The sequence below is a fragment of the Phyllostomus discolor genome, chromosome 9 (assembly GCF_004126475.2).
Source record: "Phyllostomus discolor isolate MPI-MPIP mPhyDis1 chromosome 9, mPhyDis1.pri.v3, whole genome shotgun sequence".
Taxonomy (NCBI): domain Eukaryota; kingdom Metazoa; phylum Chordata; class Mammalia; order Chiroptera; family Phyllostomidae; genus Phyllostomus; species Phyllostomus discolor.
Window position 1 is genome coordinate 79,360,055 of NC_040911.2, and position 24,939 is coordinate 79,384,993.

The following is a 24,939-nucleotide window of genomic DNA, read 5'->3' on the forward strand; positions in this document are numbered from 1 at the left end:
GAAGACTACTGAACATCATGTTCAGTGTATATTTTGATCTTCATATTTTGATCTCGGTATATTTTGATCTTCATAACCCCTTTATAAGGTTACTCCATCTACAACTAAGCTACCTTTACTGTCATTATCCTAAATGATTAAATATTAACCACAGGAACTATTAATATGTACACCAATCAAATTAAACATAAAATTGTGTAGCCACGTTGTATAGCCTATATATTTAAATGCAGGAAATTCCCTAGTGCTTTGTGGGCAATCTAAAATTTATTAAAGAGACATTTCCATGCTTTGGACTATTTTTTTAAAAAACATTTAAAAAATGACTGACAATAATTGGAGTTAATTGTTTCCTTATAAGCTAATCAAGAAACTTAAAAAATTCTAAATGATAGTTTTATTTGTATTTAAAAATACATTGAAAATTCTGCATATGCCCATGATCAAGCTTATTTTCAATGCCATTACTTAAATATCGATGACATGGTTTGTTGTGACAAGTCCTTTTTCAAGCTGAACACCAAAAGAGGGAAACTCCTGTAGATTTCTCCTGGCCCTGCCGCCGATGATGTATATTGCTTCCTTGCTAACAATGATGCATGACCTTCAACTGTCTTTTATCACCTGAACCGTTTTCCGACCGTAATGATAGTAGCTGTAAGCTGATGCAGCGGTGGTGAAAGCCGTGCAACACCTTTAATGGAAAGAAAGAAGTTAGTTGTCAGGTCAAAAAATCAGTAACTTTGTGAAAATCATAAAAAATACATTTAAAAGAGTTATTTAAAAAGTAAAAAAGGCTGTGTGGTGTAAACTTTTTAACTACAAGAATGTAAATGCGCTGCTTTTCTTTAAGACTTACCTGAATTAGTAACACCACACAATTAAGCTAGTTCTTGAGCCCAAGAAAATAATAATACTAGCAATTGTCATTTTTGCCCAGACACTACTCTAGGTGTCTTAGCTCTCCTTTTATGTTCACAAGAACCTCACAGGAGGAAGGAGGCCCAGAGAAGTCGCTCAGAGCCACAGAACCACGTCAGAGCCCGGCTTGGCTTCAACTCTAGAGCCATGTGCCTCTGCTACCACTCATGCTGCTTAAAGTGTTCAACTCTTTCCTACATATGAGTCATTTAAGATAAACTTCAGCTTTCTTTTCTGACTTTTCCTTGAGTGAACTGTCAGATTAACCAGACTCTCTCTTTGAAATGAGATCAGGGGTGCTCAGGGCCTGCTGGATGCTCGCAGCTAACAGGCTGCTTTTACTGAGCTGTACACTTCTGTTCCCACCAGGTCAGGTGTAGGACCCTCGAGACTTTTTAAGTGATCCTAGAGCTGTTTGTGCCAGTTCAATATTCTACATTCACACATCAACGTGTGAAACCCACAAGTAGGAAAAGTTGCTGTATCTGAGGACTAAGTTGGATGCTCTGGAAAGACTTGATAAAAAAAGGCAAGTTGTTAAAAAATACTGTCAAAGCACGCACGCAATGCGATTGTCAAAATATTAGAAAAAATGTTACAAAACCTAGAAAGTCTCTATATTCAGGCTGCTTTGTCAATGTCTTAAAGTCTTAAAGTCACTTTAAAATGAGCAGAACATGAAAATCAGAGAGGCTATATGTCTTGTGTTTATTCAAAGAAAAACAAAAACAAAAACAAAAAACTCCTCTTGCTGAACCTACATTCAAAGAAAAGGCATTGGCCCTGGCTGGGTGGTTCAGTTGGTAACTTGAGCACTGTCCCATATACTTAAAGGTTGCTGGTTCGATCCCCAGTCAGGGCATGTACGAGAGGCAATGGATTCACGTTTCTCATATCGATGCTTCTCTCTGTCTCTCCCCCGCCCTCCCTCCTTCCTTCTCTGAATTCTTCCCTCTCTTAAAAAAAAAAATCAATAAACACATCTTCAGATGAGGATTTAAAAAAAATTTTTTTTAAAGAAAGGGCACTGGTCCTATTCAAAAGACGTAGGATGAAGCAGAATAAATGCATGCGTATGTGTTTTAGAAAATGTTTAGTGTGGGTACAATTTTTAAAGCTTCTTTAGCTTAACTGACTTTGGTTAACCAACTATTTTCTGGCTCAGACCGGATCAAGCAAAAGGTATTAATTATAAAGTTAAAAGTATGCTAGGATGCTATGCTTCAATTATCAGTGTAACATATTTGGACCCTGATAAAAGTCTGAATTTGACACATTTTCAGGGCTATAAATAAATAAGCACAATAAAGTAAAATTCAAGCTTCTTTCTACAAGTTTCTGTCCCACTACGGCCCTTTCACAAAGCTGGACGCACTTTCCCTAGCTGACTCTCCCATGCCCCTGACCTTGCTGAGGGTCTGTCCTTCACCTAAATGGCTTTCCCTCAGTCTCTCCCTTAGGAACTCCACCTAGACTCATGGTTCAAATGCCACTTCCCCCTTGAAGCTGTCCTTCTTCTTCCTACAAGGAAATATCTTTCCTTTCTCCCAAACCCCAACATGTTATCTGGACCTCTCAATCCCTTTAACTTGCACAAAAGCTCCTACAAATAGAACTTCGACATCCCATGTTTGATAGTAAACTTCTTAAGAATGGTATCAATCATAAAATCCAGCCTCTTGCTTTGCCCAGCTGGTGCTCAATAAGCACTGTAAGAACACAGTAATTCTAGGACAGCCATGACAAGCCATTTTGTTGACATTCTCACAGTAAATGCTAAATTTAGCTTACCACAGTATCTGAAGATAAATGCTGTCAGCATAATTGAAAACTGGAGCTGCCAAAGAAGCTGCCACCAAGATTAACTGGACTGCTGTGTTTACCTTAAAAAAAAAAAAGTCATAAATGAACAGTGTCAACCAGGTCCGGTTTCAAGCTCACAAGATAGCATAACAACACACCCACATTATGTTTGATGTTCTAATATTCCTGCCAAAGAAGCTGGTATTCACATAGACGGGTGAACTTCACTAACTGGTCCACCTGTCTGCTCTTTACAGTGACGAGAAGGGCAACTGTCAGAAACTACCCCTGTCTTGAATTTCTATAGCAATTCAATATGTTGCAAAGTTCTCTGCCTTTTTTTCAGCTCATTAAAACATTCCTATGGATACAGAAATAATTTCATAGATAAAAAGCAATGAAATTAGTTAAGTGACTTGCATGTAGTCATAGCAGGTTATAGATCCAAGCCTAGAACCCAGATTTCCTGGCACTTCATTCAATGCTATCACTTGCCTGCTTGTCAAACACTGACCTGCACTCATTTCCATGAGAGAAGCTGTCTGGAGGAAGTGAAGTTTCCCCGCCCTAAAGGGCAGCATGGGGGACAGAGGAAGAAACCAACCAGAAAGACACTGGAGACTCCCTCTCTTATCATGAGAAGTGTTCTGGGACAGAGGGGGTGAAGTATGAGTCAGTGGGTGCTGTGCCTCGAGAAGCACTTACATTCTGTTATCCATTCTGCAACCCAATTATAAGAATTCTACTTCATTTTAAAAAATAAATAATAAAAATTGCCTGGAGAACTTCTTGCAAGACCAAGGATTTGAGGCATTTGTCCCTCCATTTTTTTAAGCCACTTCCTATCTGTATCAAATTGTTTTATGTGATATAAGTCACCTCAATTTAAAAGAAAAACAAAACCCACATATGTAGATAAAGGTCCACCCCAGGCAGTCTGTAAGTTTAAAATAACCCCTCTGTCCTGAAGATGACCAACATCCCTAACCTGTCAAACCTTCATTACAAAGGATGGGACACAAGAATGATTAGAGCAAACTTCTCAAAGCCAAGAGAAAAACAGAAGTGCCATGAGAACCAGTGATAGTGCCCTCACTGCGTGCAAGCACTGGCACACCGTTATAATCCTGAAGTGGGCTCAGGAAATAAGGATGCAGAACTAAAAACAATAGTTGTTTATTCAACTCTGAATAAAAACTTTTCCCCCATCCTTTTGCATGGAACAATCCATCTTGAAAACAAAAGGACCTTATATATGTTGTTTTCACCACAGGGAGGTGGGTATTGAAACCAGAAAGGAACCTTCCCTAAATGATGGCACTATTACCTCATCTTAAATTCTCAGACCACCGACTGAAAACACAATGCATTACTAAAGATCCAAAAACCTCTGAGGCCCTGACCAGTGTGGCTCAGTGGGTTAGGCGCCATCCAAAGTGAAAGGTCACCAGTTTGATTCCTGGTCAGAGCATATGCCTGGATTACAAGTTCAGTCCTGTTCAGAGCATGTGAGAGAGGCAACCAGCTGATGTTTCTCTCACACTGATGTTTCTCTCCCTCTTTCTCCCCTCCCACTATCTCTCTCTAAAACAAATAAATAAAATCTTAAAACAAACAAACAAAAATGCAAAAAGCTTTGAGGACAAAGAAAACTGAGTTAATGATCCTACTCTCTACCCACTGCAGTCAATGCATGTAAAGTTGTCTCATTTTCAGCAACTCTAGATTGAGATTTGTATTCATTGCTATAAGCTTAAAAGGATGCTGTTTGTCTCTTACCTTGCTAATGAAGGTTGGTTTTAACCTAGCAGTGGCATAGCAAGGATTGAAATACTTGGAGAGTGTTCGCTGGCAGAGGACAAAAAAGATAAAATTTACTCAATTTAGCACTCACTGTAAAACAAACATTTTGTTATTATATGCTGGTTAACAGTTACTGAGTGCTTACTACATGCCTGAATCTACGCTAGGTCAGCCTTTATCTGTACCTTCTGTTTCCCTAAAGGAGCATCATCTACATTCTTTATAAATCATACACACATTACTGAAATGGATTTTAAATATTCATGTTTATTTGTTAATTCCTATAAAATCCTAACACAATAGCTATCATAAAGTCTGCCTCATACTTCTTTCTACTAAATAAACACAATAAATCTCCCTTATCATTCATTGCCTTTTATAGGCTAAAAAACAATTACACTGGGAGCCAAAAGACAAGGTCATTATGGTATGCTTACGTACTCAAATATTTGTAAAACCAATAAATATGCAAATAAATCATTCCATGCTCATGTGTAGCTATGATTTTAAAAAATCAGTTCTAGACAGTCCATAGTAGTGGCTCAATTAATTAGACAGCAAAAGGGCTTGGTTATGCAAAACACTCCTCACGGAGTTTGGATGGGGCTGGCTGGTCTAAGTTTTATGTATATCAACTTAAAGAATCTGTTTTAAACTTATTATTCATGTATTCACTGAACAACTACTATAGCAAGATGATAGTTAACGTGTGCTTCTAAAAAGTTCTTGGTAAATAGATTAAAAAGAAGAAACTGCCATAAATTATCTTCATAAAGTGAAACTCAGTATACAACAGACTGATTCTTTTTTGCCTTAAGTTCTGAGTAATAATAAAAGAATATTTTCTTTGAAACAAACTCACCGGTGTTGGAAGAGTTCGATATCTGACATAAAAAACAGCAGCAATCAACATTACATCTCTTGAAATTATCATATAAGTAAGTGGAACTGAAAATCAAATACAACAATTTTGATTGGGATTTTTAAAATTGCTAAGATGTTACACATATAATAAAGCCTCACTCAGCCTTACCATAAACTGGTGTTTCTCATAAGTAAAAATTTTCATCTTTTATAAACACCTGTTGAAGGTTTAGGATCCTTAGAGTGAACCATTGATTTTTATACTCTTTAACCTGCACTCAAAACTAACTGGAGAGACTATGGCATTCAAAGTCTATGTCTGCCTTTCAGAATGTTGATCTTCTAGGCCTATTTTTGTTTTTTGGGTTTTTTTTTTTTCCTTGCACATTTTAAGCTGCAGTTACTTGTCAGTAGCAGCTCTACCCAGCTCTACCCCACTAGCTCTTTTGTTATTTCTCAGCTTTGTGAGTTTGCAGAAAAAAGATCACCATACTCACTCTAGTTACAGAGAATGAAATGGTAAAGAGGTTGGAAAGGATGTCAGGACTCAAAACGTTCTGGCATCTTAGGGACCTTTGATTGCTTGCTTCTGCATTCTAGACAACTTTACAAACAGTAAAATTTGCTATATGTACCACTTGTGGAGAAACAAAATATTTTCATTCTTATCTGGCCAGTTCTCACCCTAGCAATTGCAATTTTTTCTTCCTGCCACTTTCATTCAGTGAATACTCATTAAACACGAATTCAACTTCTCAATACCTTCTCATTATTCCTAAGATTCTACAGCATGACCCCAGAGTCAGAGCCAGCAGAAGGATACTGCAGATGGATGCCCAAGGAACCCCTACTACTCCTTTGTTGAATGAGAATGGGAGGGCAGAGGACTTGTTTTACTTTACACCCTTCTGTGCTGTAAGAAGTCTTAACCGTGAACATGTATCATTTTTATGAGAAAAAAAAATATTTTAAAAAAGCAGGGGAAAATCCCAAGGCTAAAAGTCCGTTCAAAATGTTTCAGTTACTAACATAAAAGGATCATGTACATCCCCTTCCATAATACTTCTGAACAGCTCTTTTGTGAATTACTTTTCAGGCTTACGGTCCTTTCTAGTTCTGACATTCTGTTGATTCTGCAACTTGAGAAAAATCTAATTAACTACAGATTTAAAATTTAATTCTCTGTGGGTCACAGCTATGATGTACCATAAATGTTTATCCTTGGCCTAGTGCTGGATGACAAGACTATTTTCAAAGAGAAAATGGTTATCCACGCAAGTCATGGCATTTGGAGCACACAGAAGACACAGCCACAGCCACATGAATCAAGTAACAAAAGCCAGCTTGCCATGATTTTTAGGGCATTTTTGTGCCTGTAAAACACTTTTTATGGCAATCATTAGCCAGCGACACCTAACAGCAATCAGACTTTAAAATGCAGCAAACTCATGCAAATTGCATATGGTAAACCTCCATAACTTGAGAAGAAAATAAACACCTATTAGTGTATTTCATCACCACGGGAAAAAAAAAGTATGTGACTTAATCCTAAATAAGAGGTTTCTGCAGAAGAGGAGACAATTCAATACACTGCAAAGACTTGGGTTCCACTTTTATAAACTACCAAAATTACTACTGAGCTTTGAGCTTTGTTTTAAGTATTTCACACGTCACCTAATCTACATAACTACACAAAATAGGGATCATTATCTCCATTTTACAAATATGGAAAGAAGCCTCAGGCAGATCACATAACCCGGCCAATGGTCACCAGCTAGTTAGGACAGCCAAGAATGGGCCCTAGGTCTGTGGAACTCACAGCCTATGCTCAGGGCACTGCATTAGGCGCCAACCCAGCCGTGTGATGAACAGTTAGCATCTCTGGACTCAGTTTACCACCTGTAACAGTGTGGGGGAGGAAACGACTGCTAACAAAATCACAGGGTCCCCAAGCTAGACTATCCATCATACGATCAATCCGCAGAGCTTCATAAAAATCACAAGTGAAAAAAAAAATCACAAGTGAAACCTCTCTGGGGGCCACAAGCACAGCCAGCTGGACCCTGCTGCACTAGCTGATGTCCAAGGCCTCTGCCAACTGACAGTATTTATGCAGCTCTTCCTTTGGTTCTTTGGGCACTTTTATCCAGTTCCCCAGCTTTTAAGTCTTCTAGGTGACCCTACTTTCTCTCCTGACCTTCCCTTCCCCTTCCTTCCAGGGCTACAACAGCTTTCATTTTGCCTACCAGAATATGATAGCATGTCAGTGTGGGTGAGAGGGTGTACAATCTGCCAGGGAATTGCTCCAAGGTTTTCCTCCCTTGCTGCTAACTCTGTCTGATATATAGTTAATGTCTGCAACAAAGAAATGCAGCATGGACAAATTTTCTTAGTGTTAAAGGGAAATAATAAAATTAAGTCACTTGTACATATTAAAAGTGGCCATTATCAACATCATAGGTTATTGCATTGAAAATAATAAATTTAATAACGCATTATTATAGAAATTTACTTAAACCAGCAATGAGAAGCTGCTATAGAGTAAAACCAGAAATAATATAATGATATGACAAGGAATCACTACTTGGTAAATGTGGCAGAACACACATAAGCAAGTAGAAATTACCTGAGATTCACATCCTACACTGTCATAAATGTAACAAATCAAAGAATTTGTTTTTATCCTTCTCTCCTCTTCCAGAGAAAGAATGACAAAGACAAATATTATCCCAGCTGAGGAGAAAGCAAATTTCTTACACTTAAAGAAGCAAGGAGCAGTATAAAAAGAAGATAGGAGAGTGCATACATGCAACTCTCTCGAAAACTCATCTAAAATGATAGTAATGAGAAGGTGTAAAGTCACAAAGACAAAGAGAATGGTTAGAGAAGACAAATTTCAAGTTCTAACTAAGTTTATTAGTAGTAATTGTCTCACTAGAGTGGGGAGAGCTGAAGCCTAAGTTATTCACAAACAGATGTTTGCAGAAGCAGGCACTTAGGACCCCTGGCACCCGGCCTGACACCATTCTGCCAGGTCTCTGTACCAGAGCTGTGAGTCTCTGTAGCCAAGAGTGGTTTTTACAGTTTTAAATGGTTGGGGAAGGGGGAACCCAAAAGAGTACTATTTCATGACATGTGAAAATTATATGAAATTCAATTTCTAGTGTCCGTAAGCAAAGTTTTTTTTTGAAACACTGCCACTCTCATTCATTCATATATTCTCTATGCAGAGTTTAATGGTTGCAACAAAGACCAGCTGGCCCACAAAGCCTCAAATATTACTATATGGCCCTTTACAGAAAAAGTGTGCCAACCATTGTCTAACCTGTTATCTCTGAACACAGGGCTCACTGGGGTAGAGAGGGATTAAGTGAAAATAAACATTCTGAAAACTGTTACTCCCACCCCAAGCTTCGTCCCACAGCTTTGCTCTAAAACACTGGAGGCAAGAAGAGGACTTCTCTACAGAATAGATGTACAGGTACTGAGAGTTCAGGGCCATGCCTGGTCCTGCCTTTCACCCTAGAGAAAAACACACTGCCCAACAAACTCCACCAATGCCCAGACAGAGCTCAATTAATATTTTATGCCTCCCTAAAATATAAGCAGGCAGCCAAGGATCACCAGACATTTCAGAAAGTCTCCATCACAAAATAAAGACCAAAACAAACAAAAAATGGAATCTGAAAGAAACAGATACAATATGGCGGGGGGGGGGGGGGGTGTCAATGAAAAAAAAAACCCCACCTTAAAAGTAAAAACACATACAGACATGTGCCACTTAAAGACAAATAGATTCTGAAAAATGCATTGTTAGGTGATACCCTTGTTGTACAAATGTCACTGAGGATACTTACACAAACCTAGATGATACAGCCCACTACACACCTAGGCTATATGGTATAGCCTATTGCTCCTAGGCTACAAATCTGTACAGCAAGTTAACACACAAAGCAACACAAGATTAAATCTCACACAAGAGAATGATGCAAATGAGAGATACAGTAAGCACAAGATGCTGCCAGCATAACATAGCTAATGCTCTACAGCAAACTTTTTTTTAAAATCCTCACCCAAGGATATGTTTTATTGATTTTAGAGAGAGAGGAAGGGAGGGAGGGGGGAAGGGTGGGAAGTGGAAGAGGAAGAAGGAGAAGAACAGGGAGAGGGAGAAAGAAAGAAACATCAATGTGAAAGAGAAACATCGATGGGTTGTCTCCCTTATGCGCCCAGACCCCGGATCCAACCTGCAGCCTAGCTATGTGCCCTGGCCAGGGATCAAGCCGGCACCCTTCTGGTGCACAGGATGACATTCCAACCAACTGAGCCACCCGACCACGGCCAAACTTTTTAATAAGTAGAAAGAGTATACTCTAAAATAAGAATAAAAATATAGAACAGTAAATACAAAAACCAGTAACACAGTCATTTTTATCAAGCATAATGTACTGTACACAACTTCACGTGCTACACTTATAGGACAGGCAGCACAGTAAGTCTGTTTACACCAGTATCACCACGAACACATGAGCAATGTACTGCTCTATGACATAACAGTGGCTTCAACATCACTAGGTGATAGAAATTTTTAGCCATTATAATCTTGTGGGACCGCCGTCATGCAAGTGACTAACAAAAACAGTTATGCGGAGCATGACTATATAAACAGGATAGACAGGTAAAGATAGACTGTTTCTGAGGCAGAAGACATCCTGAATGATACTATTTATCTAGAAAATTTTATGTAAAAAGGCAGGTTTTTTTTAAAAGAGAGCATGGAACAAGAACTCTTGGAAATTAAAATGTCCATGACATAATTATCAAAGACATGATATAATTTTCAGAACCGGCGACACATGGGTTTTCAGACTGAAGTGTACTACTTAATACCTAACACAATGAAAGACTCACACCAAATTCAAGTAGTATCTAGAGCATAAACCAAGGATAATGAAAAAATCCTGGGCTGAGCTTCCATTAATTTCTGGCTAAATAATTCAAAACAATCCTCCTGCTAAGACAACTAAAGAACATTAAAAGAAAATCTTGAGAGTAAAAAGCTTACAAGATGCCAAGAAAGTGTCAGGCTAATGACTGTTAAAGAGTGAGAACTCAACAAAATAAGGTTACACACTCAAAGCCACCATCCCTACTCCTCGGAAGTAGGGCACAAAGCTGAATGGAATTTTTGGTAGCCTCAGAGGGCCTGGGAGAGAGCAGTCAGAGCCCAGAGCCCTTAAGGCTGGGCTCTGAGAAACCACCTCCTGGCTCTGGGCTGGAATCTGAAGGACTATCCCACAGGACTGGGAGAGGAGACAGCACTGAGGCCTTACAAGACTGTCTCATCACCTGATGATTCAGGCGGTCCCAGCTTCTTAGCATTCAGAACTGAACAACGTCTCTCCTCTGAAGAGGGATGAAAATACTCTTTCCTACACATAAAAACAGTACTCCAAATTCTTCTTCAAACATTAATACAATGTCTAAACAGTCAAAAATAACCAAAGACACAAGATACCATAAATAAGAATGGGCAGAAACAACAAATGAGAAAGACCCTTTTTAGAAAGATATGAGTTTAGAATTATGAGTCTATAAAGCAACTAAATTTATTATATTCAAAGGGCTATAAAAACAAAGATTTCAGCCAAGAACTAAAAACTAGAAAAGATAATTGTAAGTTGAAAGAATACAATAGAAATTTGATAACTGAAAAATATGACGAGAGAAACAAACTTGGCACAGCTGAAGAGAGAACTGGTGAAGTGAATGAGCAAGTGCACTGGTCAGCACCCAAAATGGGGCCTGGCAAGAGAAACACGAGGCAACGTACAGAAAAGATGTAAGACACTTAAAAGATACTGTGAAAAAGTTTGACATAGGTACGCTGCAGTTCCAAAAGAACAGAAAAATAAGCAATAGCATACCTAAAGAGTAAGGCTAAGAATTTTCTAGAACTGATTAATGATATCAATCCACAAATTAAAAAGCCCAGTAAATCCCAAGCAAGATAAATAAAAAGAAACTCATACTCAGAAATATTATTGTGAGACTGTAGAAAACCAGAGGCAAAGAAGAAATCTTTAAAGCATTCAAAGTAAAAACATTCCCTTCAAAAAAGACATGGAGGGGCAGTGTTCTTATTACCAAGAACAGAAACAAAAAAATAACTAAGTACATTAAATGTGCTGAAAGAAAATAACTACCAACCCAAAACTGTATACTCAGCAAAAATATCCTTCAAGAATAAAAGCAAAATCAGGCAGAAAGAAGACAAATACTGCACGGTACCACTTTTATGTGGAAACTTAAAAAATGAACTCAGAGACAGTAACAGAGTGGGTGCCAGAGAGTGGAGGGGAGGAGAAACAGGCAGGGGCTAGAAATGGGGCAAATTTTAAGTTTTAAGATGAATATGGTCTAATAATGTACAACATAGTGATTATAACAAAAAATACACAAAATAAACACTGCTAAGAGATTCACTTAAAAGAGCTGGGAGGCCCTTAAAGAAGTTGGGCCTGTGCACACCTTGTGCCTCAGTTCTCAGGACTGCTAATAAATTGCTGAAGTCAGCTCAAGGTCAAACAATCATCTTGGAATAACAACTGCCAAATGGATGCATATGAACTTTACCTACTTCCTTGTAGTTTTTGCATATAGGAACTAACCAATCCCTGCTCAACTACACAGGATCTTTCACTTGCGTGGAAGAATTACATTTTGTGGTTTTTGCTTTTACAAACCCTGCCTTTCTTTGCTGTCTCCAGGGTGCAGTTTGGGTTGCTGCCTGGATCTGTGTCTTTAAGATGCCAAATAAAACTTTTGTTTTACAGTCTCAAATATTTATTGGTTAACAAGGACTACTGTTAATAACACTTTATTATTTTAATTGAAATTCGCTAAGAGTAGAACATAAATTTTCTCACACAAAAAAAGGCAAAATAAAAAATATTTTCAGAGAAATAAAAATGATTCCAGATGGAAGATTTGAAATACTCTGACAATACAGACCAAAAAAGTAAACATAAAGATAAATCTAAATGAACAGCCCTGGCTGTTGTGGCTCAGTAGATTGAGTGCAGGCCTGCAAACTGCATGGGCACCAGTTTGATTCCCAGTCAGAGCACATGCCTGGGTTGCAGGCCAGGTCCCCAGCTGGGGTCACATGAGAGGCAACCACACATTGATGTTTCTCTCCCTCTCCCTCCCTTCCCCTCTCTCTGAAAGCAAATAAATAAAATCTTCATTTAAAAAAAATCTAATTGAACACTGATTTAATAGCATCATGTGAATTTAAGAAATATATAAAATTAAGGTATGACAACAATAACCTACATCAAAATTACAACTAATATATAGAACCACCATCACTCAGAACCATCAGAAATTGCATTGGGGTGTTGGGCTAGAGACCAACAACCACCTATGTTGGTCTCACACACTGATGTTTCTCTCCCTCTCTTTCCCCCTCCCCTCTTCTCTCTCTAAAAATAAATGAATAAAATCTTTTAAAAAACAATAAGGTCAACTGAATTCTTAGTTCTTTCCTCCCCACAAGTGATTTATATTTATTAGAATGAGACCACTCCTGCCCCCTTCAACCCCACCAACAATATATGAACACAATTACGACTTTCAAAGAAGCACATAAATATAAACATTACTCCAATTCATCTTTTAATTTAGTATGGGAATTTCAAAGCCTAAAGATAAAGGAGAAAAAAATGTCCAGAGGATTCTATAGTAGACTGAAATTTCTTCCTCTCAAATGTCAATAATACATGCTATTTGTTGAGATACCATGTAGCAGCTTCTTTGTTCTCAGATACTATTTTAAACTCTTGGAAATAGTTTAAGTTGAACCAAGGAAGAAAAACTGAGAGAGGCGAAGTAAAAAATGAACAACCAGAAAAGCACATGCAAAATGCAAAGCAAAAGATCATAAAATTCTGCTAGGAGGAGTATTCATAATGTAATATACAAACTAATATACACAATTTGAAATTGCATAATAGTGTCTAACAAAAGTGTGAAATATTAGAGATCTTCAAAGTTTCAGAGTTCTAATTTACTATGATTAAATTTTACTTAGGAAAACTTTAAATTGCTTTCAAAAAGCTAGTCACTAAGAACATATAACAGTTTCAAAACATTCTAGAGTAATATGAATTGGCACTGTGAAATAATATCTGCTCAATTTTAACTTTAAACAATCTTACTAAACGAATTCTACTAGTATAATGACATAAATTCTAAAGTAAAACAAGTAACTTTATAAGCCAAACAGTTCAACAGTTGAAAATTAAGAAAACAGTTTGAAGTTGAAAAATGTACTTTTGGAACAAATATCCTACAAGAAATCCTAAGCTGACTTATGTCATTCTTCTCTGTGCTATAAGGCAGTACACATGGCCCGGGCTTGCGTGGCTCAGTTGGTTGGAGCATCGTCCAGTAAACTGAAAGGTCATGGGTTTAATTCCCTGTCAGGGCACATGCCTGGGTTGCAGGTTCCATACCCAGTCAGGGCTTGTACAAGAGTCAATGGATTGTTTCCCTCCCTCTCTCTCCCTCCCTTCCCCTCTAGCATGTCCTCAGGTGAGGATTAAAAATAAAAAGTACGCATGTCAGCATTCTTACCTGGAATAAGATCTGCATAGGTCAAGCTAACATATAAGATACTGATAAGTATTTTATCAGCAAGTGGATCAAGAGCACTTCCCAAAGCTGATTTTTGATTGGCCCAGTTTCGAGCAATAAATCCATCCAACTGAAAATAGAAGTTGTTTGTTTTTTTAAATAAATGTCATAATAGGTACAGAGTAGATATCCTGAAGAGATACCAGAATAGCAACTATACTTTTATAAAATGTAAATAAAATCTTTCTTTCTTACCCCCAAACCTTCTTATTCTTCCACTGGTAAATATTTAGTTTTTAAATTACCAACTGGCCTGAAAATAATTTCACTTTTCTAAGGTACTTTTCTTTTTCAAAGCCTTCCAGTATTTCTCAATGTTTTCACAATGCCCCTTCATGGGATGAACCCAGACACAAATTTAGAGATGTAGAAATCCCCCCAAAACTTACAGAAAGCATGACTGACAGAGCATGGATTAGAAGGACCCCTCTTGAGCCTTGGGCTGAAGCTGCTTTCACTTGCAAGGACTTCCCTTTAACTGTGAGACTCGCTCTTACCTACTACTTTTCTATGATATCATCCAACTCCCTCAGTTTTAATTATATTCAGGGTTTTTGTTTGTTTGTTTATTTAGTGCCACTGTTGAGTCCGTATCTGGCTGCATTTACATGACCTATATTTGAATAAAAAACTCAATCCTCTATGCCTGGCCTTCTTAAAATCTCTGATATGAAAATTACTTATTTACTATTCTTGCAAACATATTATATTTTAAGCAGAGGGCATACCTGGTTGCCACTGGGCCAAATGGTGCCTGCAGGCTGGTTTTGTCTGACCTGCTCAAAGCTTTTATAAGTATGAATTAGTTGCCAATATTTAAATATTCAATGTCTTACCACAAAGATCCAGATCTCCAGGCCCACCCTGGGGCCGCAAAAGAAATGAAACCAAGTATCACCTATCCCATTAAACAAGGTAGGTGTTTTCTGGTTTTCCAAGTCCCTACTTGGCTTTTACTGATTTTATTTAACTTTAAGCTTCAAAAATGTTCTAATCCTATTTCCAAGGAAAAATATCAAATTAATTTAGGTGTATTTTAACATAAAAATCTTGTAGGAGAAGTCCTCTATATCTTAAGTATTCCAATGAGTTAGAGGAGACAGCAGCAACACAGGACAATGGTTAAGAACTTGCTTTTTGCAACAGAATATAACTTGTTAAAGTCCTGGCTCCCTCACTTACTGTGTGACCTTGGGCAAATTATTTGGCTTCACTAAGCCTCAGTTTCCTCATCTGTAAAACAGAAATAGTATTACATACCTCAAAGGCTTGGTTGTCTTCAGCAATCAACATTTAGTAAATCCTCCAAGAAAGCAGTTACTAAATAGTATCACCACAACGAAAGAACCTATTTAATTCCCAGCCAGACCAGATGTAAAACTAGCTAACAGGAGTACTGGAAGTTGGGGACTTGGAATATTCAGCTTTCAGTTCAGCTTCTGACCTTAGGGAACCTCAGCTCCCTTTTTTTTTTTTACTATCTTCACTGGCCCATCCTCACTGTTCCTCTACCCACGTTGGATTCCAAGGTCATCAATAGCATCCCTGCTCTGCAAACACCTGTAACTCCCTACTCCATTTCCCCTTAATCCTGCTCGAACACAACTACCTGTGTACTCCAGCCAGGCCTGTACCCGAGCAGCTGAACACTCACCAAAAAAATCAAAAACAAACAAACAAAAAAAACCCAGCCCCACTGGTGTGGCTCAGTTGGTTGGAGCGGTGTTCAGTAACCGAAAGGTTGCAGGTTAGATTCCTGGTCAGGGCACATACCTAAATTATGCATTTGATCCCTAATCCAGACACGTACAATCCCTGGTCTGAGTGCATAAGGGAGGCAACCAATCTACGCTTTGCTCTTGCATCGATGTTTCTCTCTCTCCCTTCCCCCCTCTCTCTAAAAATAATGAGAAAATGTCCTCAGGTGAGGATAAAAAAAAAAAACCACATAAATAGGCTGATTGACCCCACTTCAAATTCATGACCACCAGATCTCCCTTGGGCACTTAGTATTCCCTGACCACAACTACACCTGCTTACCTTCTCTTTTCACACTGTCTTCTCTCACCTCAAACCAACTCCATCCCTTCCAAAACCTCTCACTCTAGCTCATAACGATGTCTACATCTTCCGCACAGCACAGAAACAAACCATCAACGCTTCCTCCTATTCCCACCTCCAAATCCACCACGTACAGGAACCCACTCATTCTCTCTGCCTTCCCTGATCCCAGGTCCTCCTTCCCCACCTTCCCTGCATCATCAATCTCTCCTGTCCTACCCGAACATTAATTAGTTAATTAAGAACAGAATTTTCCCCAGTATACATATCTTTAAAACCATTCTTCCTTGATCCCATTTCTTTATTACCCTACAAAGCAAAGCTTCCTCAAAGTGATGTCTATTGTCATCACCACCTCGCATTTGAACACCAGCCCACTCTGTCCCCATCTTCTATGGATGGTATTCATAAAGGTCACCAATAAAGTCTACATTTTTAGGTGACTTGACAGCAACACAAATTCAAGCACTTTCTTCACCTAACTTCTGGGACACCTCACTGCCTAACATGCTCCCTTTCTCGGCAGCTGTATCTTCTCAGTGTCGTTTTCTTGTTCCCTTTCCATTGCGCTGCTTACTGCTCACTCCTCTGACCCCTTCTCTTATCACAGCCTATATTGACTTTGCCCAGACCTGACTATCTATATGTTGATAACTCTCAAATCTATCTTTAACCATGACTTCTTCCAACTCCAAAGTACTCCATTCAACTACCCGATTGATAACTCTACATGAAAGGGCACAACAGCCCTGGTTGGTGTGGCTCAGTTTGTTGAAGCGTTGTCCCATAAACCAAAACGTCACAGGTTTGCTTCCCAGTCAGGGCACATTCCTGGGTTGCAAGTTCCGTCCCCAGTCAGGACATGGACATATACACGAGGCAACTGATCGATATTTCTTTCTCCCCCTGCCCCACTCCTCCACTGCTTCCTCTCTCTCTGAAATCAGTAAATATATATCCTCAAGTGAAGACTTTAAAAAAGGCATAACAGTTCTTGGTATTTTCCACAAACTTTGCCCTACCCAGAGTGTTGCTAATCCCAGAAAATGTTAATTTCCATGTACCTGCTTGTTGAAAAAAAAAAAAGTAACAATCTACCAGTCATATTTAACTTTTTCTGACCCCATACATTCAATCCATCAATGTATCAACTCTATCTTCAAAACAGATCTCAAACCCATTCACTTCTCTCCCATTCCAAATTCCTACCGCAGTCCAAATGACCAACCCCCTCAAGGTTACTGGAAGCCTCCTAACCAGCCTCTCTGCTTCCACTCTCACCTTCCCATAATTCACTCCCCATAAACAACGTAAATCAGGCCTTCTCATTCCACTGATTAAACCTTTAATGAATCCAGCCATCTACCCAGCAGCCACTCTGGAGGCATCAAAACCTCCATAGAATAAATATGAACTATAAGGCCAGTTAACTCAGGTTTCCAAATATACTGTTTTATATATGAAAATGTAAACAAGGCTCCTCCCTTTCAGTGAATATTGCAATCTCATGTGGCAGCTAAAGAAATCTACAAACAACAACAAAAAAATCAAATCCAATAGATGAACAAGATTTTGTCTATTCCCCCCCCCCCCAAAATTCCATTGTTAGTATAAAAAGCCTTGGACAGGCTTGGAGACCATATTACTAATGAGCAGAGGCCTTCAGGCTTCAGAGATAAAAGCAGGAACAAAAGAAAGGAGAGACTATGAGACTGGGGAGAAGCTGTGACAAATAGGACCAAAAACTGAAAACCAGAGGTGGCAGCCGTTTTGGACCATGTTTGACGCATCTTTGGAAATGCCAGATACTGGTGCGAATGCCCTCGTTTGTTTATCCTGCAAAATCTTCAGCCAGTTCCACATTGTTCACCAGCTACTGGCAGGTATTTTGTTTATATGAACCTCAAGACAGTAACTGATGTTACAATGAAAGATGCTGTAAAACTTTTAATTAACTGGAAATTAGTTTCTCTTTATTCTCACTAAATATTGAGCAAAGTTTTTCAAACAAACCAGTTTTTAGAAGCACCAAATCATTACTGCCTGTCATGGGTGCTCATATGGATCTCCGCCAGCCCTGTACAAGAATATATTGTACCTATTTTGCCTGGATTTAAAATTTTTCCTCTACCTTTTCCCTACTTCCTTCAACTGTGTTATTGTAGGACATGTAGTTTTATAAGCCATTTCAAATCCCTCGTGAAACAAAGTAGGAGATGAAAACAAATTATGTCTTATAGGATAATGGCCGGCCAGTCCATGAAAGCCTATTTAACACATAACGTAGTCTTCTGTTATAAAACTATTTTCCAAGTTCTAATTGGAAGTGGCCCAAGTAAATCCTGCCCTCTACACCCTCTACACAGTGGTGCCCAGGAGCAATCCTCTCCTTCATCCATCTGCTGGGGGAACAGAAGGGTGGATGCCTAATGCCCACCTATGGCAGGGTCTCCTGCTGAGTGGTCAGAAGAGCATGGATCACAGGCCAGATATGTGGGGAGCCGGTGGCCTCCCCCCAAGCGGAGCTCCAGCCTCTACAAGCTCCCTGATCACAACAACTAGCCCACTGTTTCCCTGTCCACCAGTAACAACCAAATCTCATTGAAGATCAGAGTTATTTCTCTCTATTACAATAAAGAGAAAAATAGTTGCATAGCTTCTTTCCTTTATTTCTATCTATAATGCAAGTACTTGGCTCTTTGGAAATTTCAAAGTGTTTTTCTATTATGAAGAAGTTAAAAACCAAGAGTAAAAAGCTCCCTCTCCTATGCCTTCATACAACCTTCACTACTTTCCTTAGATCGTATAAATAAGAGTCCCACAATGATGCTAAAGACAAGCCCTACACAAAGTGCCAGGTGAAGCTCATCTTGAGGATTTCCTTCCAAGGAAGAACAGACTCAAGTCTGCTGTTTCCATGTAGTAGAAACTCTGGCCTGTGGAAAGGAAGTGAGTGACTTTATAACTTACCAAATCAGTTAGTCCAGCTAAAGCAAAAACTCCTAGCGCTATACTAAAATCTTCTTCAATAATCAAATAGCCCAAAACTGGGGCCAAGCCAATTCTCGTCATTGACAACATATTTGGGATTGTCCACGGGTTTTCATACTGAAACACAAAGATAACAAAACTTAAATTAAATTCATACTTTAAATAACTATATACATTAGAAAAATACACTTAAGGGTCAGAAGCTACATATACTGTAAATTTAGTATTCTGAACTGAGTTTTTAAATTCTGTTTTTATAGACATCACTCTAAAACTGTCAAGAACACCAACTGGTATCGCTCAGTGGGCTGAGCATTGTCCTGCAAACTGAAAGATCGCCAGTTTGATTCCCATCAGGGTGCATGGCTGGGCTGCCGGCCAGATGCCTGGTTAGGGGTGTGCAAAAGGCAACCAACCAGGTTTTGTCTGGCACATGGATATTTCTATCCCTCTTTCTCCCTCTCTTCCCCTCTCTCTAAAAATAAACAGAATCTTCTTTTTTTTAAGATTTTATTTATTTATTTCTAGAGAGGGAAGGGAGGGAGACAGAGAGAAAAACATCAATGTGCGGTTGCTGGGGGTTATGGCCTGCAACCCAGGCATGTACCCTGGCTGGGAATTGAACCTGGGACACTTTGGTTCCCAGCCTGTGCTCAATTCACTGAGCTACGCCAGCCAGGGCTAACAAAATCTTCTTAAAAAATAAAACTGTCAAGAATACAGAAGATGAGTCGTATTCAAATTTTTCCTCTACCTTTTCCCTACTTCCCTCAACTGTGTTATTGTAGGACATGTAGTTTTATAAGCCATTTCAAATCCCTTGTGAAACAAATTAGGAGATTAAAACAAATTATGTCTTATAGGATAATGGCCGGCCAGTATCCTATAAAATCTTCTTAAAAAATAAAAATAAAACTGTGAAGAATACAGAAGATAAGTCGTGTACCTAAAGGTAGGCTAAAGAGTCTACTATTTTTGAGTTTTCTTCCTCGAGAAAGAACACATATTATCTACCATATAAATCAAGCTTTTAATATATGACCTCACCATTAAAATTCAAAACTTTAAATACTGCTTTTAAAAGTGAAACTTCAAAGGGATGCCAGTGCAGAAAAGTGTCAGAAAAAAAGTCAAATTATCAACCCATGGCATTCTGACTTAAAAGCATTTATTGCAAATAACCTCCCTCACTCCTCTAGTACCCATCAGAAAAATACTAAATGACACACAGTGTCTGTTAATATGAATCAAGAGGGAGACAAGACAGTTAATTCCATAACCTCACCACTAAACTGGAGAATTGCTGAAGAAAATGGAACTAAGAATAGGGATTGAGATCCTTAGGAAATAGAGAGAAATTTGGAAAACTCAAAATAGCCACAGAAATGTTAAGATCCCCAATTAGAAACCCCTGTGGGAGTTTTATGATTCCTTGAAACTTCGTCTGGAGCCAAGCTGTTTTAAGCTGACACTAACAAAAGGGCTTCTTGGCAGCTGCTCTGAAGAACATTTCTTGCTTGGCAAACAATGTTTCATGAGAGGATATTTTAACTCTAAAAAGCCTCAGCCTACCGCCTCTAAGACACCTTGCACAACAGGATACAGAAATAATATCAAGAAAATGTCTCTCCCTAAAGCCTGGCTTCCCCCCCACCCCCGCATTGTGTCAAGGCTGCTAATTCTACCCCAAGGGACTATCTCATAAGATTAACTCTAGTTAATTTCTTTCTTAATCGGTAACCAATTTGCCTGAACATCTATTTTGATTTTTTTAAAAGTGATCGTTTCCATTTCTAAAGACATCTTTTAAAATTCCATGAACCATCCTGTAAGTGAGTTCAGATACTAAGTTTCTGTTTTAAACAGAACCTGGCAAGAAATGTGCATCTTAGCTTGGCAGGAAATGGGGTTATTAGGATCAGGTGGCAGAATACTGTCCTTGAAAGTTACAGAAGAACTTCAGCTTCTCCTGGAAACAATCACCCAACCAAAAGCAATTCAAATCTCTACCCAGGGACCTTTTATTGAAAACAGACCACATTATATCATTACCGGTAAATGGAAACATTCTTGGAATGTGTTCCAAATTCAAGTTCAAAGGTCAGAGTGTTTCAGAGAAAAAAAGTCTGTTGACCACACTGTGGTACAAAATTAGTCAAACACCCAGTCAATGACACAACTGGTGGGGATGGGGCCTTGATAGCTCATGATTGAGAAAAAGGAATAACAAAGCAAAGGGTCAGAATAAAGATGCCCAAAATTAATCTCAGATATTCCTGGGGCAAAATTACAGACAAAGTTGCAAACAGCCAGATCATTTCATTTGGTGAATTAATAAACGAGGTTCAAGGCAGTGAAAGGGGTTCTTTTTGACGCCACATAAACTATGTATAGGTCAAAATCGTTACCTTATTAATTTATAATCATTAAACTTGTAAATTTCTAAATTAAATTTAAGACACCTTATCTCAGATTACCCAACCAAATAACCTGTGGCATACTCGACCAACTACCGCCGTTCTGGGAAGAACTTCAGCGAGCATAGGCAACCTCAGAGCACCCAGCCTTCAAACCCTGACATGCTTTAGCTATCAGAGATGCCGAGAGCCCTGCCAGGACCTGACCACCTCAACCCATGCTGCACAACTGCTGAAGGCAGTACTGGGGCGCACTGAAGACATAACAATTGAAGATGTAATAATTGCATGAGGCTTGCTAACGTGACATCAAAAGCTCTCCTACATTCATGCTCTGGTGTCTTGTACTTGGGCAGTATTTCAACAGGTACGTAGACAAATACTTCCCTCCGTTACTTCAAGAGAGTTTTAATCTTTTTTTTTGTAATTAGAGGTCAGTCTTTTAACTAAGACTTAAATTATTTAATTATCAGTCATCTTATACTATGTAAGGTTGCCAAAGGTCAAATAATAGTGAACGAAACCTGCACGAGCAAACAAAGGCCTGTATACCTTTCTGATGATTCCCACAGACTTTCCCCCAACACTGGGGATTCCCTTCATTAAATTAAGACCAGTGAGGGCTATTTTTAACATTGCAATATCTGGGCCGTCCAGCAACCAAAGCGGATAGAAGCGGGGGTTGAGGAGTCTAACTTGATTACGGAGACCGAAGGTGGTCACTGATGGTACCTCTGAAATTCATCCCACCCTGCCCGTAACTTCTCTCCCTAGAAAACGGTTTCAAAGTTGTGAAACCGAAGCGCCCGACCAGAACCAATCAAAGCACGTTATCAGCATCCAGGACTGAGCCCCGACAGGGCCGGCGACCCCCACCCTGGCTTGCCCCTTCTCATCCGTACGTACCAGGCTGGCGGCGCTCCCTGGGCCCCACCGGCCGCCCCGGGCCTTGGCGGCGGCACCCTCTCCGGCCGCGGGCCCGGGCGCCGCCTTCCCCGCGCCTGAACAGTGGCTCCGCGGGACTGCCCCAGGCAGCCACTGGCCGAACGCGGCCGGGCGCAACCACCGGCGTTCCGCCAGGCACCCCAGGCAGATAGGTGCGGGCGGCAGCAGGGCCCCGAGGGCGCGCCCCTTGCCCGGCCGCACCCCCGGCGCCCAAGCGACTCCGCGCAGGGCACCCCACGAGCCACGCGCCACCCGCGAAGCCAGCATGGCCCTGCGGCCGCGCCGCGGCAATGAAGGCAGCGAGAGCTTAGCAGCCTGGGGCACCGACGAGCTACTTCTCCATCAACTGCCCCAAGTCTCTGAGGACCTCGGACACTTCCATACTTGTTTTTAAACCCCAGCCCGCTCCTCTTATACAGGTGGCTTGCAGCCGCCAAGGGCGGACGGACGACTTCGCGACGCTTTTGCGACACCTTCGCCACTAGACTTCCCAGCGCCCCCGGCGGAGCGGGAGGCGCGTGCCGCTGGGCCCCGTGGCCTTTCGGGTAGCGGGTAGTGCGTCTTGCCTTCGCCTCCGCTCCTGGCCCCGACGAAGTCCGTGGGGAGGGAACTAGAAAGAGCATCGAGCTGGGAGGGGTGAGTGACCGCTTGGTGGACCTGGCCGGGAGAGGGCAGGAGCCTTCCCGCGTTTGAGCCTGAAGTTCTCCCGAACTCGCGGCTTGCAAAAGGACCCCCTTCCGATGTGTGCGTGGCGGCCTTAGGGCTCTCTTGTGAGGTTTAAATATTGATAAAGTGGTCCAGAGGTAATCAATGCCAACTCCCAACTTTCTCCTTGTTTGAATGTTGCATATGCCAAAAATACGGGATTTTAGAAAATGTCAATAACTACTAATTGTTTACCTGAACAGTGTGTTCACTATAGCCAAGCAAGCAAGCCTGCCCGCTTGTTCGCTCTTTGTATATATATGTATATCTATATGTATACACGTAGAGATTTATATATGTAACGCTTATCCCATTTAATCCTTCCAACAACTCTAAGATAGGGTCCTTTATTACCTTTACACTTTTACGGATAAGGAAACCTAGGTTTAGAGAGCTTCAGAAACTTACTGGGCCTGGATGGTAGCTCAGTTGGTTACAGCATTGTCCCCATACTCAATCCCTGGCCAGGGCACATACAAGAATCAAGCAATGAATGCATGAATAAGCGAAACAATATTTCTCTCTCCATTCCTCTCTTTCTCTAACATCAGTAAATTAAAGAAATTTACTAAACATATATCCAAAGTAATAATTGGTTGTTAATTGGTTAATATTATACACTAATTACTAATATAGTTTTATAGCATACATTATACTTATTAGTATATTATTAATACTTATTAATATTGCAGTATTGTGAAACTTTTTTTATTCAGTTCTGTGTCAAATCAAATTTGAATGTTTCTTGATGTTGAAAGGGAGCTGAGTTCATGAACCCCAAATATGCCTCTTTGGTCTATTATTTTAGGAAGGATCATTTTAAGAAACAGAAGCCATTGGGAGACACTCTGAAAGCCAGGTAGAAGTTACTCTTCCTGAAAGGACATTTACTTTTATAAGGGAAATCCCCATTTGTAAGTGTGTTCCCCTGACTGTACCAGGGCTGTCTTCACTATCAATGGGGAAGGAGTGGACTTAAATGTATGTAACAATCTTATCGTTGTTTACAGTGCTTTTCCTGGTAACCTCATAACTAACCCTCCACCTCCAACATCTTTTGTGTTTAGCATAAGGTGGTACTTAAGGTGATGGCTTAAGGCCATTTTGCCAAGTTATTCAGTGTTCCTGGGTCTCTCCCATGTACATACAAGATATATGTGTTTTAAAATTTAAAATTGCTGTTCTCCTCGTCAATGTAAGAAATGTCTAAACCTGTAGAGAATTTTTATGAATTTATTTGAGACAAATTGACATCAGTCGCTGGGAAGTAAAATCTCCATGGATCAAGAAAAAATAACTGCACGTAAACTCCACTTCTGTAGCATGACCCTTTCTTTCTCCTTTCTCTCCCTCCACTTCCCTTCCTTAATCATGAAGCCCTTAGGACATCAGATTGTGGTTAGCATTGTACTGTCTTTAAGAACAAGGTTCAGGTCTATTGGCCACAGAAACAGTTTTGGTCAAACTAAAGGTAAGAGCACCTCAGTTGTGTCACCCCACCCTCATGAAACTAGACAGAATGACACCAGAGACATGATACAGTGATCAGCCACTCCCTACCCTGGCCCCAACCAATCAGTAAAGGCAAAACATTTTTTCCTTTATATAATCTTTCCTGTGTGGGCCATTGGGGAGGGGGCTAGGTTTTAGAGTGTTTGCTTACCTGTGATTGGGATTGGCACCTTTTCCTTACAATAAACCTTTACTTTCTTTGCTACAAACTTCTGTT

General features: G+C 39.9%; 1 protein-coding gene across 2 annotated transcripts; it reads right to left on the reverse strand.

Moving 5' to 3' along the window:
- Window positions 1–72: 72 nt before the first annotated feature.
- Window positions 73–22,979, reverse strand: CRLS1 (cardiolipin synthase 1). Of its 2 annotated transcripts, none has more exons than XM_028523788.2 (7): window positions 22,890–22,979; window positions 19,123–19,260; window positions 14,032–14,161; window positions 5,390–5,475; window positions 4,504–4,572; window positions 2,713–2,804; window positions 73–694 (listed from the first exon to the last, which is right to left on the reverse strand). In XM_028523788.2, the coding sequence occupies exons 2-7, from the start codon at window positions 19,231–19,233 to the stop codon at window positions 607–609; spliced, it is 576 nt and encodes a 191-aa protein (XP_028379589.1). In that variant the 5' UTR covers window positions 19,234–19,260; window positions 22,890–22,979; the 3' UTR covers window positions 73–606. The 2 variants fall into 2 exon arrangements, with proteins under 2 accessions (XP_028379589.1, XP_028379588.1); XM_028523787.2 differs by having other exon boundaries at window positions 22,467–22,901.
- Window positions 22,980–24,939: the final 1,960 nt, after the last annotated feature.

What these genes read in the sequence shown, in the direction of transcription:
- CRLS1 (XM_028523787.2), bottom strand. Translation starts at nt 22,772, where the DNA reads ATGCTGGCTTCGCGGGTGGCGCGTGGCTCGTGGGGTGCCCTGCGCGGA. An exon ending in ATCGAACTCTTCCAACACCG is followed by an intron (nt 4,573 to 5,389) that starts GTGAGTTTGTTT and finishes GTCCTCTGCCAG; the next exon opens with CGAACACTCTCCAAGTATTT. An exon ending in AACCAACCTTCATTAGCAAG is followed by an intron (nt 2,805 to 4,503) that starts GTAAGAGACAAA and finishes TTTTTTTTTAAG; the next exon opens with GTAAACACAGCAGTCCAGTT.